This window comes from Eupeodes corollae, chromosome 2 (genome assembly GCF_945859685.1).
Source record: "Eupeodes corollae chromosome 2, idEupCoro1.1, whole genome shotgun sequence".
Classification (NCBI taxonomy): domain Eukaryota; kingdom Metazoa; phylum Arthropoda; class Insecta; order Diptera; family Syrphidae; genus Eupeodes; species Eupeodes corollae.
Window position 1 is genome coordinate 22,469,995 of NC_079148.1, and position 17,192 is coordinate 22,487,186.

A 17,192-nucleotide genomic window follows, 5' to 3' on the forward strand; every position below is an offset into this window, starting at 1 on the left:
GCAAAGCAATGCCAAATTTGTTGATTTGATTCAAAAACTATAAAGCTAACCATACACGTCCGAGCGAGGCAGTTGACAGATATGATTGGACTCTGTCGAGTCATTTGAGAATATTTGGATTTCTAAATTGATGAAAAGTCTAATTGATTCACTCACTCACTTAATTATAAGAAGAAATATTTGACTGTTAACACCGTTTATTTTAATAAATATGATTTAAAATCATGAAAATGAAAATAAACCTGCAAAAGTGTTCATATATGCGTTTCGCCCCGATGTAATGGTTGGGCTCATCAGCAGATGACCATTACACCTTGTCTTGACGCATATTTTCTCGAATAAATCGAGATTACGAGTATATAGTTGCTACAAGTCTTCAAAGAAGATAAATTGTAGCTATTTTTATTGCCTTGCTATGGGACTTTTGAAGAAGAAATATTTAACTTGAATTATAATTTCTCTTCTTCAAATCATTTGGTTTTCTATTTAAATCTATCGAGACAAATTGTTGATTCGTGTGAGGCCGACTTAAGATTGTTGTTTTTTTTTACTTCATTTTTAGTCCGATTCAACAAATAATACGTTGTTAAAAAACTTACTCCATGAACTAATTTAGATATTTAAAAAAAAACCCGATTAATGACATTCCGAATGAAGCTTTTAAGGAATTTCGTTTTCCTCCAAATTTATATCTCATATCGTGAATTCCCCCCTTTTAATGAAATCTTCGATGACTTAAAAAATATTAATAAGTTTCCCTGGAATTTGTTTCCAATTACCAATTAATTCCGAAAAAAAACTTTTAAGCATCCTTTGCATTACCACTTTCGGTCGGCCGGACTATATAACTTCCATAGGATCAACGATTCAGATAGTCAGCCCTTTTATAAGTCGTACACGTGAAAAATATCATCATTTAACTCGTCCCTTACTGTGAAATTAATTACTGACTAAATTCTCCCTTGAGATCTCTCATTTCGTTCGAAATTTTTACTCTGTCCAAGACTTAAAAGTTTACTTAGTTTTTTTTTTAGAGGATGTTCGAAAGCTTTTAATTAATTTAAAGTGAAATTTTGTTCAGATGAAACTCAGAAAAGCTTTGAAAACTTCAAGCGAACAAAAATATTTCATGTGAATCATTTATTAAGACTCATGGTAACTTTTCTTTCTGTCATGGCCAAATTCACATGACCTAAAGAATAGTGCTGATTTCCTAACATTCTTAAATGAAAAAATATATAAAATAAAAATAAGAACAAAACTTAGACGATTCATTAGTTTTTCCTACAAAAATTACACGATCGACAGGACCAGTTCTTGTGGCAAAGTCTTGATGTAATTAATTGATATTGTAATTTCCAATAACGCTGCCATTTTCATCAAAGAAAAAAGGCTTAATGACACCACTACATCATACATTTTTATTTTGTGTGTTTCAACTGACTGTACAATTCATAAACTGTTTGTTTAAAAAGGCGTTTAGATAAAAATGTGCTTCAGGCTGATTTCTTACTGAAAGTTATCTTTACGATCGTCTAAAACAATTCACCTCACGGATGGCTAAAAAAGTTATCATAACTCAAGTTGCAAATTATCGGAAATTGAGGCTCTACTTTTCAAAAACTCTAAATTCTGTAACAAATATTTTTATCACGAAGCTAGTTAGCCTATAATCAAACCGACTGTTTTTAAATTTTCTTCTACAGTTCTTACTAAACCAAAAATGGTACAGTACTACCTATTCCACCTCGCTCGGCTACTGCTGACATACTATTTGCTGAATGTAAGCTTTTGCCAAAAAAAAGACTTTGTAAAGAAAACCAACATCAGGTGGAATAAAATCAAAACTGTCAGGCCTCGAGAAACTTCTGGCCTACCCTAGATTTAAAGCGCTCAAGTGCTTGATATCGTGAAGCAGATTGCACTAATAAGCTTGATTGTGTCTGGACACTGCCTAATATAAACGTAAGTTTGTGGCTAGGCGTATTCTCAAATGAATTTTGTAGAAGCTGTATGGAAGAGAAAGAGGAAGAAACAGTTATTCACCTCCTTTCAACATGCAATGCTTTAGCTCAACGTAAAACCTACCTAGGAGTTCTTCTATAACTATCTAAACGATCCCAAGCACACTAACATAATTAGTCTTTCATAAATAACTCCCAATTGGTGTCACTGTGCTCGGAAGAAAGCCTCAAGATTCATGTGTGTATCAAAATGGCCAATATCTGGCCTAAGTCTTTCATACTCTATCCCGAACAGCCACTGCAACCTAACAATGGAATTTTCAATTGATGCGCTCCAGATTTAGTTTTCTACTTCAACAACTTTCAAAACGTTTGGATTGTAAAACGTAAAAAGTGGAACGCATTTTAAATCGTTTATTTCCAAAAAATTTCCCTTAAAACAATCACCACCTTCCACCCGATCTCTTTTCAATCAAACTTATTCCATTCTTTAAAATAAACTTTTTGAAAAAATCAGTTTCCTCTTAAAAATTCATCTTCATTTTTCAAGGTTCAAACATTAGATTGCATTCGTTTTCTGCTAGAAAATTCCATTTGATTTTTATACATATAAATATTATGTAGGTACCTAAATACATTATTTAACTAGATAGATCTTTTCAAAATAGTGCACTCTAATGTGTATTTCTTTTTTCTAATAAAAATATTCAAAAGACAAATCAAAAGAAGAATAATTTGTTTGTAAATATGTAAATCAATGTGTTCGTTTTTATTTAAAAACTTAAGTAATACAAATATTTTATAATCAAAAATAAGAAAAGAAAATGAAATGAAAAAAAAAAAGCTTAACAAAGTGGAAATCGTAGAATTGTTCCTGTTTTGTCGATTGTCATGTTCCTCTAGCTGTGTTAGTTTTATACCTTAAACAGTGCTTACCTATGATGCCCAAGGAGATGACGAAGAGAGCTCGCTGCCACACATCGATCATGGTTTTCATTCCAAGCTGCCGCCAGGAATCCTACCCCATGGTCTGCCCACTGTGAAGGAAGTAGCCCCAGCCATAACACCACTTGAACACAAAAAGGAACATGAAGAGAAAAAAGAGAGTAAGTGATGCTACATCATCTATACCAAAAACATTTTTTATATCGTCTTATTTATTAGTTAAGGAACTATCGGAAGAACAAAAACAGATGATCATCTTGTCGGAGGACTTCCAGAGGTTTGTACTACGCGCTGGACGTGTAATTGAGAGGGCCCTATCCGAGAATGTGGACATCTATACGGACTACATAGGAGGTGGTGATAATGAAGAAGCAAACGATGAGAAGACACATGCTAGGCTGTCGTTGAATCGAGCATTCTACGAAGACCGATGGTCCAAGAATCGATGCATCACTTCAATGGATTGGTCAACACACTTTCCTGAACTGGTCGTAGCTTCATATCACAATAATGAGGTTTGTGTTTTTGTTTAAATTTAACTTTTAAACAAATTAAAACAAAAAATTGTAATTATATTTTTTTTAGGAAAGCCCTAATGAACCAGATGGTGTTGTTATGGTGTGGAACACAAAATATAAAAAACAAACCCCCGAAGATGTATTCCATTGTCAGAGTGCCGTAATGTCAACATGTTTTGCTAAATTCAATCAGAATTTAATTCTGGGTGGAACTTATTCTGGTCAGATTGTTCTCTGGGATAATCGAGTTCAAAAGCGCACGCCCATCCAGAGAACACCGCTTAGTGCTACCGCACATACGCATCCAGTGTACTGTTTGCAAATGGTTGGCACACAGAATGCACACAATGTGATATCGATCTCATCCGATGGTAAGCTTTGCTCTTGGAGTCTGGATATGCTGTCGATGCCGCAAGATACACTGGAATTGCAGCAACGGCAATCGAAGCCAATAGCTATCACTTGCATGTCGTTTCCATCGAATGAGATCAACAATCTGGTTATGGGCAGTGAAGATGGCAATGTATACTCTGGTTAGTTTTTTTTTTATTCTAATACGAGTATAATTTAATATTAATTAACTTAACTTTTGTGTATTTAATTTTTTTAAGCTTATCGCCATGGAATACGTTCGGGTGTGTCTGACGTGTATGAGAAGCATTTAGGTCCAGTGACGGGAATATCAACTCATCCAAATCAATCAACACCAGATTTTGGTGATTTGTTCCTTACATCGTCCATTGATTGGACAATTAAACTATGGAGTCTTAAGGTAATCATAATACTTGTCCTCTAAATTATTTTTAAATTCTTTTATTTCTTTGAATCTAGGACACCAAACCATTATACTCTTTTGAAGACAATTCTGATTATGTTATGGATGTTGCATGGTCTCCAATTCATCCCGCCGTGTTCGCTTCTGTCGACGGCAGTGGTCGCCTTGATTTATGGAATTTAAATCAGGATACCGAAGTGCCCTCGGCATCAGTGGTTGTTGATGGTGCTCCAGCGCTGAATCGTGTTTCATGGACCCCATCTGGGCTCCATTTAACAATTGGTGATGATTCAGGTAAACTTTATGTTTACGATGTTGCTGAACATGTCGCACAACCAACACGGGATGAATGGTCGAGATTTAGTGGAACGTTGAGTGAGCTCAAAATGAATCACAATGATTAGATTTTTAACATTAAAAACAAATCTAAAGAAGACAAAAATTATGAGAATGAGGAGGTGTTAGGTCTTTGGATTTTTTTTATATGCGACTATAATAGCAACCGCAATAACAACACCAACAAAACACTCAAAATCTTTGTACGAAGACTTAAATTAATTTACCTGGGCCCATAAAAAAAACAAGACCTAATGATTTTGAGTTCAACATTCGAAGTTTTTTGTCAGTAAAAACTTTCGTTTAAGGTTTTATGTCGAACTTGAATATCAAGGTTTTGTTTTATAAAAAAGGGGCCTTTTGCTTTTAAACATATATTTTTTTTAATTAATTCTTCCAATATCAAAACTTTTTGTACGTATTATTTTTAAAATTTAATATTATTGCTTTAAATCATTTAATGAAAAGTAAATCCAACGAAAAAAAAGAATCTAACTATTTTATTGACTCTTCTTTGTTTATTTTAGTTTCTTATATTTTTATAATTCGTCCATGGTTTTATTTTTTAAGCAGTCTCCCCAAACAAAAGTATTAGTTTGTTAGTTTTTTTGTTTGTGTCATATCACAGAATCTATCGGAAATGGAAGGCATAACTACGAAACTCCAAACACAGAACTTATAGTTTGTACCTAACATTCCGGCTGGAATAGATTCTGTGATCAAGATTAACACATTAGCTTTTTTCATATCAGTTTTCTTTAAGTTGTTTCAGTTTTAAAAAAAAGATATTCAATTTAAATTTTATTTTATAAGATTTAGAATATTATCAATCAATTTTTTAATATTATTAATTTACTTAAGAAGCAGCTAAATACTTACACATAGAAAAAAGAATAATACAAATTTTCTAAGTATTAACGTTTAGGAAAAGTTATGGCAGTGGAATCAAATATTAAAAAATAAAAACCAACAATTTTAAGGAAGGAACTTTTTGTATACAAAGTTTTTGGTACTAACTTAACATGGATTTTGAGAATTTATGAAAATACATAAAAAATAAAGAAAACGAAAAAGAATGTAAAAGCAAAATTATTATAAATTATTAAAGCAAATATTTATTATTAATGTATTTAATTCAGATAATTGAAGTAAATAATGATATTAAAAGAACAATATACTGAATTAAATGTGTTTTTTTGTTGTATTATTTGTCACCGTGAACTTTTTATTTGACTTATCATGCAGCGAAACAACAGGCATACAAAACGGCGCTACACAAAAGGGCCAGAGCTGCTCGCGAACTCTATGAGTAGAAGAGGAGAGGGGAACAACGGGTTCTTTGATGGAAAAGAAGAGAGCATGAAAAGCGCGCGATCCATGAGATAGAGGGATGTCACAACAGGAATGAGGTGCGTAAATTTTACCAAAAGGAAAAAAAACCTCAAAAGGGTACCAGCCACGAACCAAAGCCTGTAAGGACGATCAAGGGAACATCGTAGTAAAACCGCAGTCTATGTTGGGAATATGGAAAGAGCACATCTACAAATTAAATAACGGCGATGACGAAGCGAATTTCGCTGTAAGGGAGATAGAACCACTCAACCTCGGCGACGCAGATCAACAATTCCGCCTACCCGACCTTGACGAAGTGAAGATAGCTATATCTAAACTAAAGTCAAACAAAGCTGCTGGAGCTGACGGCATCGCTGCCGAACTATTCAAAGCAGCAGGCGATGGCTGCACCAACTCATCTGCAAAATATGGTCGGAAGAAGCATGCCCGATGAGTGGAATCTCAGCACAGTGTGCCCGATACATAAAAAAGCAAACCCTCTAAATTCCGCCAACTACAGAGGCATCAGTCTTCTTATCCCCTCTGCCGCATTATGTGAACGTCTGAAGCCCTTCGTCATCAACCTGATAGGTCCTTATCAGTGTGGCTTCAGATCAGGAAGGAAAGTCCACTATCGACCAAATATTCACACTACAGCAGATCTTGGAAAAAACCCAGGAGCTTCAAATCGATACCCACCATCTCTATATCGATTTCAAAGCCGATTATGACAATATCTATCGGAAAGAGCTTAACAGAGCAATGTCTAGTTTTCGTATCCCTGTCAAACTTATCCGTTTGTGCAGAATGACTATGGAGAATGCAACTCGCTGCTTCTTTGGACTTAGAAGGCAATTGAGTAGTAAAGTCCTCTCTCGAGCATCTAAAATCATTAAAATCAGGCGCTTAGGCCTGAGGCCTGGACCCTGCCAAAGAAAGATGAGAGCGTCTTAGGATGCTTCAAGAGAAAAAGTCTTCGGGTGATTTTTGGTCCTATACGCAAAGATGGAGAATGGAGGAGAAGTACGGGCTGTACAGCGGCACTGACCTAGTTAGCAGAATTTAAATCCAACGGCATAGATGGCTGGATCATGTAGAGCGAATGGACATCAACGCTCCAGCCCGAAGGGTCGTCGAATCCAATCCCGAGGATTGTTATTCGACTTAGCGTGCAAAACTGGAGACAGTTAGCTAGGGACCGAGCTGGCTGCAGACGCATGTTGATTGAGGCCCAGGTCCGCCCCAGACTGTAGCCCCACCTTATGTAAGTAATGACATACTCTGTCAGAAAAAAATTTGAACAATAGCAAAGGCAACAAAAAAGTGCTAAAGAACAGAGTCAACGAACAAAAATTTCCCCAAATTCGGCATCAAAAATTTACTTACGAAACTTCTCTGACGCGACGGGGCTTGTGATAAGGCTGATAGTCTAAGTTATTAGAGCGTTTATGACAGAGGGGCTTAATGATGTATTTTTGAAGAATAAACCTAATTTAAAATACAAACTTTCAAGGTTTTCGAGGTTGTTTAAGAATTAAATATATTAATATTTCGGATAAGTCGAGAATGTTAATAATGAATATTAAGCTAGTTCTTTATTCGTTGTCGCATAGATGGTGGTCAACCAAAAACTTCCATATAGAGGTTATTGTTATTGTATTTGTTATTGTTTGCTTTTGCTTAAAAAAACAACGTATTTTGTATATATTAAGGTTTTAAAATAGGTAAACTTCAAAAACTTCACCCTGATGCAGGGCTGGCCTCAGCCAATCTTGTGCCCTGTGCAAGATTTGTAGAAAGCGCCCTTTTTTATATTTTCACACATAAACTGATAACAAGCATAAGCCTTTCCTGTATTTAGACATTTAATGCGTTTGTTTTATTGAGGTAGGACTAAACCATAAACTAAAACACAGCGATGCAATGAGCAGAAGGGAAACGTTTAAACTTGGAAACTTACTTTTTTGGCCTTACATTTTGCAAATTCAAATTAAATAATTCCGTTTCAATGGAAATTATGGATTGTTGTGGCCACCGATAGACCAGAGTTCTCCTATGTGGAGTCACCATTCCTGCAAAGAAAATTCAAAAATAAAAGAAAATACCTACAATGCTGACCAGGAACATGGACTGGGTAAGACCCAGGTCGATGGTTCTAGTTAGGACTCTGGTTTGCATCCAGTCCAATTAGTTCTTAGTTTTAGTTTTGTGTTTTTGCTTTGAAATGTTTTTTTATGTTTATTTATTTTCCGGCGCACGCAACTTCTATTTCCTAATTCTAATCACTGACAATCTGACATGACAATTAGGGACGAAATAGACATATGTCATGAAAAAGAGACCGAAGGAAAGAATGGGGATTAAGAATATGGTAGAAAAGGAGGATGAAGGAATTGCTAGTGCCACGGATATATGTTTTTGGGTATAAAAAAACAATACCTACAAAATTAAATATTTAATGAAAAGTTTATGCGAATTGGGGAAGGTGGGGAAAGTAAGGAAGGATTAGATAGGAGTGAAAATTGAGCATTAAAGCAAGGGTGCAGACAATGCAGAAAGAGTAGTTCGTGGAACATTGCGGGAAATAATAAACTATGTGGTAATTGAAGATCGCAACCGCTAAAAAACTTGACTACAAGTCACTTGTAGTTCAGAGTGGGTAGGGTAGTGAAAACATCAATTCAAAGGTAAAAGTGGCACAAAACAATAGAAGTGAATTAAATTTAAAAAAAAAAGTAAGAAAAAAAGGAAATAGGTTCGTTGTCCGTCTAACGCGTTAAGAATTTAAATTAAATTTTTCTTTTTTAAAGGTTTTTTAATAAGTTTTTTTTTTTTTAAGACTAAGATATAAGTGAACAAAGAAAGCAGATAATACAAAAGAAAAGAGTTTAAAATTATAGCTGAGGGTGATAGTATAATAGGAACAAATAAGAAATCAAAAATACGTATTACAGTGAGATTGAGTTTTGGCGGCCGGGTGATGTGGAGGTTGCACTTAACCCAGGAATTATCGGTCGATAGACCCGGATCCCCAAGAAACTTTACTAGCCAAAACTGATCTCACGCCTATATTTATATACATACGTGTTATCTACATATATATATATATATATGTTCGTGCGTTCTCGTTAACATTAACGCCAATCCGGTGGGATAGGAGAAAAGGATTAGGATCTTTGCGAATATCGATTCTAGGATTCTGTTCAACATATAACAAAGAAAAATTTAGTAACGTGACACCAGGAAAAAAAATTATTCAAATTTATAACGTCTTTATTTTGTAACTCCTTTTATCGGTAGATATATTATATGTGTCTAGATTACGTCGTTACTTTTTTGTGTCGAGTAAGAATTAAAGGTAGAGTTCGTCGGGCGGGGTAGGTTCCCCAGGCCCTACCCTGTCGAAGTAGTAGAGAGCTCTTGGTAGGTAGCATAAAAGAGGAATTTACACAGCCGCTTCATAAAAGGAAGACGGCGAAGATTTCCGGGGAGAACGAGGGAACTTAAGTCTCCTCCATACGGAGAAAGTCCCTGTTTTTTTTTGTTTTAGACTAGGTGCACTAGGTACATTATGTATATACTTCTAAGGAGAAATATTGTGTTTTCCTTTGGCCTTTTTTTTAAATTTAAGTTATTTCAAATTTTTAATTTTCAAATTTGGATATCATTATTTAATTTTTTATATATTCCCTCTTTTTGTTATAAGTCTGTGTAAATAAAATGTAAGTCACGTTACAGTATAGTCGATTTGTTGCGTTTTTTTAGTTTATCAACTCTTGACGTTCAGTACTTAGTTATTATGGAGTGCTGATTACAATTTTCAGAGGAGGTGTGGCAGGGCTGGATAATGCTCTTTAGTGAACCGGATCCTACAACGTAAACTTCAGCTTCACAGTCTAGTAAGGGGAGTTCGAAAGTACAGGTCAGTCGAACTCCAGGTTGGGTGGGTACGGCCATGCTGCGTTCCCGAGGTGTGTCAGGTCCGGCGTGAATGTCGTGTTTTGGTTGTAGTGTGCAAGTCGGTATAAGTTTTTGTTCTTTTAGAGTTATTTGGTATTGTAATGTTTGCAATGTTTTGGGATCGTTTAAGTTTGTTTAGTAATGGCATGAAATTTTAGTTTTGGAAAGAGGTGAGGTCCATCTACGAAGGTAAGATCCCCCCCTCATCCGGCGAGCTTAGCCGAGCATGCCATCGCCTTCGTAGTGGATATTCCATCCCAACTCCAAAACCCCCTTATCCCATCCTAGTTCTGGCTTACCCTTATGTGGTGGTCATTGAATCTTCCTAACCTATCTTCAATATTAAATCCCTTCCTTATTACCTGCCCTATTGCCTCTCATTTCAAGATAAGCCTACCAATCTCTCTTGAGTCATGGTTGTCCTAAGATAATTTTTATAATTTGAATAATAATAATAAAATTACACATCTAAACTTCAGGAATGTGGTGTAGCAAGCGGCGATATTACGGTGCAAATCTAACATGTAACGCCAGTTTTTTTTCACAAGCTGCTTTGGAACTCTTTGCCTATTATTGTAGAAGACACAAATTGTATTCATCATAAAAATAAAACAATTTACCATTCTTTATTCTAGACCTAGAGCCTGTTTAATTGGGCATTTAATTTTATTATAAATTATCTTAAATTTTAAACAATAGAAAAAAAAAAAACAAAACAAACAAATGAATTATCATTTTTTTAAAAGAACCTTAGCTTCAGTACATTTCTTTTGACACTGTTGCAATGCTTCTTGGAATTGCTTCAGAAGGGCGTCTTTCGTTTTAAAATATTCCTCAAAACGCTCAGTTACCAATTTCATCATAGCTTCGTTTTCTTCTTGTGTCTTCAGAATCTCCTGTCGGTTGTGTTCTATCGAATTTCTCAATGAGTTCAAAGCCTCTTCTGACTGTTTCACCCTGTGATCTAATTCGGCTATGCGATTGGTTGTGAAATTTGTGGTAGCAATGATCTCCCGGTCTAGTTCATCGACTTCCTTTTGTATTTTCTTAATCGTTTGCATTTTTTCCTTGGAATTTGGTTCGATCCAATTCGAGATTTCATAGGAAATCAACTTGATCTGTTTTTCGTAGTTCTCTATCTGTTCCGACAGATCGGCCATTTGATTGGTTAGATGTAGTTTAAGTTTCTTGAGAAATTCTTCGACTCTTTGTATTTGGGTCTCCAGTTCGGAGTTCTGATGCAAGCAGAGCGATTCAATGTCCACTTTAAGATTTATAAAACTGAGATTTTTCAAATCCGCCATTATTTCTCGGATGTAGCTATTGAATTGGGCAAGTTTCTCTGTGAGCAGTTTGATTTGTCGGGCTAGCTGTATTTGCAATTGATTGTCCTTTTCCTGAAGGTCACACACGGCTTTCTGCTTGGTTTGCAATTGGTACTGCTTCTGGCCGACTTCCTCGATGAGCTTATTTCGCTCTTCTATAGACATTTTTTGGGTGCTGATTACAGAACGGATTTCTTCAACACTCAACCGAAGTTTCTCAATCAGTTCCTGTTTACCGTTGATCTGGTATTCTAGTTTGTCAATTATTTTCTGATTTTCTTGCATTAGTTTTTGTAGTTTCTCAATTCTCCTCTGGTTGGTCTTGACTTCTTTGTCCAAGCGGAAGTACTCATCTTCAGTTTCGATAACTTCGGCTTTTGCGGAGATTTCATCGAGTTCGATATTTAGACGCTTGATCGCTTCGTCGACGGCATCCGAACTAGGGATAGATATTTTTTTGCATATCAACTCATCCACTGCGATCTTTTGGAGCTTCTCGAATTCTTCGTTCTTCTGATTGTTCCACAGGGAGAACCCCTCTTCGGCCATATCGGAAAGTTTTATGGCGAAATCTTTATCTGGAAACTCCTCGCTGGCTATTAAATAGTCCTTTTTGAAAACTTCAATGTTATCCGCTGGCGGAATGAAGTCCATGAAGAATGAAAACAACATGACCACATTGCCGAAAGCGTGAGGAGCTGTGGGGGTCTTGAGCCATGACTTGTTCACCGTGTACGGGTAGTCGATTTGATTGAGAATTTTCGATATGGATTCTACGTGATTGGAACCAACTTTAAACTTGTTTCCAGCTATAAATTTAAGGAAATAATCGACTAAGCCAATAAACTGCTTCATGGACATGGTTTTTAAGCCACCTCTGTTTAAGAATTCAGTATTTATACCGCAATCGACGCCCTTCAAGAATTCTGTTATTCGCACAATTTGCTCTTGAATCCAACGCTTGTCGTTGATTGCGGCGCGTTGTTTCTCGCCTGTGAATTGTGCCCCCTTGGAAGGTGTAATGTGAGTTGGAGTGCGCTGTGGAGTGCGAGCATTGCTGACACTACTGCTTCTGTGGCGTTTTGTTGATGTAGACGGCACATTAAGGTGATTGCCTGTCCCGGGAAAAAGGGAGTTAAGTGGTTCAGCTGAAGAACTTCTGGGTAGTGAACCATCCCGCCGAATTGATGGACGTCGGATGGGCTGTTGCAGGCGACTTGTTCTAAATAGAAATTAAGTTCAATAGTCTTAAATACAACTCTTAGTTTCTAAGATATTACGCACTGCACCTTGATTGAAGTGGTTTTCCTGATGGAGTTTCATATTCGGTGGTTCTCCGCGGCCTCTGCATGATGTTTCATTGAATTAATTTACTGATATGAATAAATAATAATTATTTAAATCTATTTATTTTATTTTAAAATCTCCGTTTGAAAATTCGAAATTATATTTGACAGAACACAGATCTGTTTGATTAAATTTTTTTGTCTGGGTTGTAGAGGGGATGTGTTCAAATAGTAAATAACTTCACAGTACTAGATTTGATAAAAGGGGCCTGCTCGAACTAAAAATTTTAAACGATTAAGTAAATTGTTATATCCATTTTCAGCATTTTACTAGGCTAAAAGGGGCATTTAGCAAAATTTTAAACGGTTTTAACATCTCTTAACAATTTGCTAAAGTTAAGATCACGGAATGGCTACTTTAACTTTAAGCATTTTTCTAAATCAATATGACATTTTTACAATTATTCTTATAAGAGCAATGCAATAATGGAATTTCCCAGTCAATAGTTGGGAATTCCAATAAATAGTTAAGTTTAAGCGCAATTGCTTTATTTATTTTTACGAACTGTCACTTTTTAGACATGTTAGGATGCTCGGTTTTTATTATAAGGCAATTAGTACCTGTGTTATGATGGTTAGTGCGTTGGACTGTAATGCGAGAGGTTTTGGGTGCGATCCCTGCCTATGCCACCTAAAGTTTTTTCACGGGTACTGCCTCTTGCAAGTAATTGACAAAATACTCCAAGAGCAATTCTTGTCATGAAAAGTGCTTTCTCAAAATTGCCGTTCGGATTCAGCTTAAAACTGTAGGTCCCTTCCATCCCTGACAACAGTACTCGCGCACAGGATTGGTTAAGAGTTGTCAGTCACTGGGCAATAGTTGTCAAACGGACTGTTGGGCCACCCAATTTTTTTTTAATTAGCAATTATCTAGTTTGCAACGTATTAAAATTTTGGATTCTCTGTCTGACATGACAGTCCAACGCACTAAGCCCCCATTACACGTTGACACACGACTCACTTTTGACCATAGAGAAATATACTTAGATACAAATACTATTTCTCTATGCTTTTCACTTTCCTTATAAATTTGCATTCGGTATGGCAAGCGCTATTATACATTGACTCGTGCCCCATCCCTCAAATTTGACAATTATTGTTTGTTTTGTTTTGAATGCTCCTTCTCGTTGGCTTTAATTTTTCGAAGTTGAGTAAGATTTATGAAACAAAATAAATAGGATTTTGTAAATGGAATCTGAAAATTTATTAAAGCTGTTGAACTGTGCATCAATTGCCATTAATGACATGTTGTTTATCCCAGCAACAAAAAAATCGAATGAAAAAAAAACAGCACAAAATGAATATGAGAAAAAAGAAACGTCAAAGTGAGCCTACCAAAAATTTACCCGAGATTCACCGGAAATTTTTTTTGCATCTCATTTTCTCACATCTGTTTTCTTTTTCTCCCTCATGTGAGTCGTGAGGAATCGTGTAATAGCAGTATAACGATCACGTCACGGCTACTATCTTGGATCTAAGATGATGAAAAAAACAAAAACACTTTTTTTGCATCTCATTTTCTTACATCTGCTTTCTTTTTCGCACTCATGTGAGTAATGAGCTATCGTGTAATAGCAGACTAACGATCACGTCTCGGGTACTATGTTGGATCTTAGATGATAAAAAAATTCTCTAAGAGTAGTGGAAAAAAAACAAAATTTTACATTAGACTACAAAACCAAATTGCTATCCTGTAGAGGTGAGTCGTAAGATGCGTTATTGAACGAGTAGCGAACGATAGCTAAATTGAGATAACTGCCAAAAAAATAAAAACTACTCTCAGCTGTTCACAAAAAGCAAAGACAAATATTAAGATTGCAAAATAAAATTATCAATTCATAATTTAAATAGTTCAGCAATTTTTCACCACAAACATAAAACAGAGATTGAACGCAATGGAATGGAATTTTGTGTGACTTGTCAAAAATTACAGTCTATACCCCGGAGATTGAACGCAATGGAATATAATTGTTTGTGACTTGTTAAAAATGTCAGTTCCACAATTTCAATTTTGTAATTTTTAAAAGAAATCTATGTGGTAAAATAAATATATTTTTTCTTAATCTGTCAAAACACAAATTTCCCGTGTTTGCATTCCATGGGGCAAAATAAATTCGGCGGGAGACGAGTAAAAACTTTCCTTTTTTTGACATTTAGAAAGCAAAAAATATTTTAACTTAAGATAACTTAAATTAATAAAGTTCTAAGTGCAAGTGGTGTTAATTATTTAAAAAACCATCAATGAAACTTTGAATATGGGAAAATAAATTTAAGTTTGTTGATATGAAAAGTAAAAAAAATACATTACAAAATTTTGTACAGCTAACTCAGCACCTTTAAATCTAATAAAATAATGAATGTACTTATAATTCGATTTGCTTTTGTCCCACATGTATTACCAAAAAAATTTAACTTTGAAGTCTTTTTATTTAAATCACATCCTTGCTACACTTCACAAGAACCAAAAAGTTACACAGTCGTTAAAATCGTTTAATCAAAGTTTATAAACTTCAAATCGGTGTAGTTTTTTATTTATATTGGAGAAAGTAAACAATGGCAATAGTTTTGTTTGTTAATTCTAATGGTGAAGAACGGGAACATGTTCAGCAAGTGCAGTTAGCCTGACGATTGCTTCTTCAAATTGCCATAGAGGAAATATAGAGGATATATATAAAATTATTATATTATTATAATATATTTCCTCTATGGCCCAAACCTTGAACCCAAATGCTGGTTAACACATAAATAAACATACATACAAACAATTCACGTTTTTCCAAGTAGCTTAGTTGGGGGCCCGTAGCTATTCAATTTATCGGCGGCATTTCTCCAAAACCGATCAACGTCATTTCTATTTGTTAAATAACCCCTCGCGATTTCTGGATTTTCTTCCATTAGGTTTATGAGAACTTCCTTCTGTTCCCTAGTTGTCCAATTTGAGTGTGACTGTGACCTTTAATTAAAACATCAACAGATTTTCATTAAAATATATTACATTTTCTTTATTTTTCGGAAAAAAAACACAACTTATGTACATGTTTTTCTTTTAATTTCTCTCTTCAAAATGTGAACGCTTAATAAATGACGTTTGTTTCGAATGATTAGAATGTCAAAGTTTGCTTAAGTTTCGAATCAAAATGAACTTTCGAATAGTTAGAAAGTGAAAATACGTATCCTACGAATTCGAATAACTTTCGAACGAAAGAGAATGTCAAAATAAGGCTGATTTAGAATCAGCCTGATTACAAACAATCTTCGAAAAAGGGAAACAATTCTCGGGGAGAAAATTAGGCATTCTAAATGTCAAAAAAGGAAAAGTTTTTACTCGAAATAGAAACAAAAAATGTAAGCAATGTTGAACATTTTTGTTGAGTTTTACTTTATTTGTTGATAAAATTATAAAAGAATTTTAAGGACAACTTTTCACATCAATAAAACTTTTTTTTTTCTTTAAAATTTGTATCATATGTCAAATATTGCAAAACAGCAGTTTCGAACATTCATAATTTTCTTTCCCGCTTTCGAAGGGAAAAATAACTTTTCCTGGGAATATTTAGAATTGGGTTGTTTGATTAATTTTTTTACTCAAGAAAATTTGCATATTGGGATTTTTTGACAGATTTACCTCTCATTGCAGTAATACTAATGCAATTTTCAAAAAAATGTTGAGCTGGCAGTTTGGCAGCTGTATCGCACAGGTTAACACTTATACAATAAAAAACAATTCCAACCGTGTTCCACTCAACCAGTAAAAAAAATTAATTTTTGAAGGAAATCAGTATTTCCCCATAAGTATAGACGATTGGAAAATCCTCCAATACTGATCGAACTGTCCAAAGAAGGTGATAATTGCTAATTTTCTTTCAAGTGAAAATTGCCCGCTTATATGATTGGTTGAAGTGAAATAATAATAAAGCAGGAAATAAGGACAATCTTGACAGCATATTTGTTGAAGACTAGTGAAGAGCAAACGAGTTTTTATGGACCTTGAAAGGAAACGTCGAGAAATGTCAAAATTTTCAATTCAACGAAATTGATTCCTATGGGAAGGTCTTAAGGTTTTAAATAACCAGATTTTGGTGGGCAGTTGTGATTAGAGAACTTATTTTCCAAAAATTGGACCCTTATTGCAAAATTGTCCCCATTTTTCTAGTGAATAGTTTAAAGCGTGTGTAGTACATTTTTTAGTATGGCGTACGGCGTAGTTTTTACGATTAAAATGACAATTAAAGGTGACAGCTGCCTAAATAGCGGTCTATTTTAAAATAGAACCTCTAATTGGAAAACTTAATTATATTTAATAAATACCATAAATAATGAATATTATTTTTAATAAAACACAATTTTTTAATTTTTTCGTAAATAAATATTTTATTATTTTTAAAAATAAAAGTCTATATTGTATATTGTAACTATTTATATGCATAAAGTATAGTAATATAAACATTTTTTTAGTTTTGTTTTACTTGTTTGTTATGTATTTGCTTCCACTTTTTGTTCTTCACTTTATTTTTATTTTATAAAAAAACAAAAAATATTAATACTAAAAACAACAAACTATAAATTTTTTCTTTTCTTCTTCTTTTGTATTATTATTTTTTTACCTGTTGTCTCTTATTTATTAAATGTTTCAGTGTTTGTGGTGTGTGTATATAAACCTTGCAAAATATTTGCTAAGTTATTTGTTTGTT

The 17,192-nt window shown here is 34.6% G+C and overlaps 2 protein-coding genes across 10 annotated transcripts in view; one reads left to right on the top strand and one right to left on the bottom strand.

Moving 5' to 3' along the window:
• LOC129944003 (cytoplasmic dynein 1 intermediate chain) overlaps window positions 1-5,028 on the top strand; it is a 33,457-nt gene extending 28,429 nt beyond the window's left edge. For 3 of the 9 annotated variants that reach the window (XM_056053119.1, XM_056053122.1, XM_056053125.1), the window contains 5 exons: window positions 2,915-3,070; window positions 3,129-3,424; window positions 3,495-3,960; window positions 4,039-4,199; window positions 4,259-5,028. In XM_056053119.1, coding sequence (XP_055909094.1) covers window positions 2,915-3,070; window positions 3,129-3,424; window positions 3,495-3,960; window positions 4,039-4,199; window positions 4,259-4,606 — 1,427 coding nt within the window. In that variant the 3' untranslated portion in view covers window positions 4,607-5,028. Of the gene's footprint in view, window positions 1-2,893; window positions 3,071-3,128; window positions 3,425-3,494; window positions 3,961-4,038; window positions 4,200-4,258 lie in introns of all 9 variants that reach the window. The other 6 variants (XM_056053120.1, XM_056053123.1, XM_056053126.1 and 3 more) reach the window with 2 other exon arrangements.
• Window positions 5,029-10,086: 5,058 nt separating this feature from the next.
• LOC129946179 (kinectin) lies at window positions 10,087-12,577 on the bottom strand. The gene is made up of 2 exons (XM_056056263.1): window positions 12,445-12,577; window positions 10,087-12,377 (listed from the first exon to the last, which is right to left on the bottom strand). The coding sequence occupies exons 1-2, from the start codon at window positions 12,504-12,506 to the stop codon at window positions 10,562-10,564; spliced, it is 1,878 nt and encodes a 625-aa protein (XP_055912238.1). The 5' UTR covers window positions 12,507-12,577; the 3' UTR covers window positions 10,087-10,561.
• Window positions 12,578-17,192: the final 4,615 nt, after the last annotated feature.

Excerpts from the sequence above, each read along its gene's own strand:
- LOC129946179 (XM_056056263.1), bottom strand. The coding sequence starts at position 12,506 with ATGCAGAGGCCGCGGAGAACCACCGAATATGAAACTCCATCAGGAAAA. Across the intron at positions 12,378-12,444 it reads GGAAAACCACTTCAATCAAG|AACAAGTCGCCTGCAACAGC; the intron begins GTGCAGTGCGTA and ends ATTTCTATTTAG.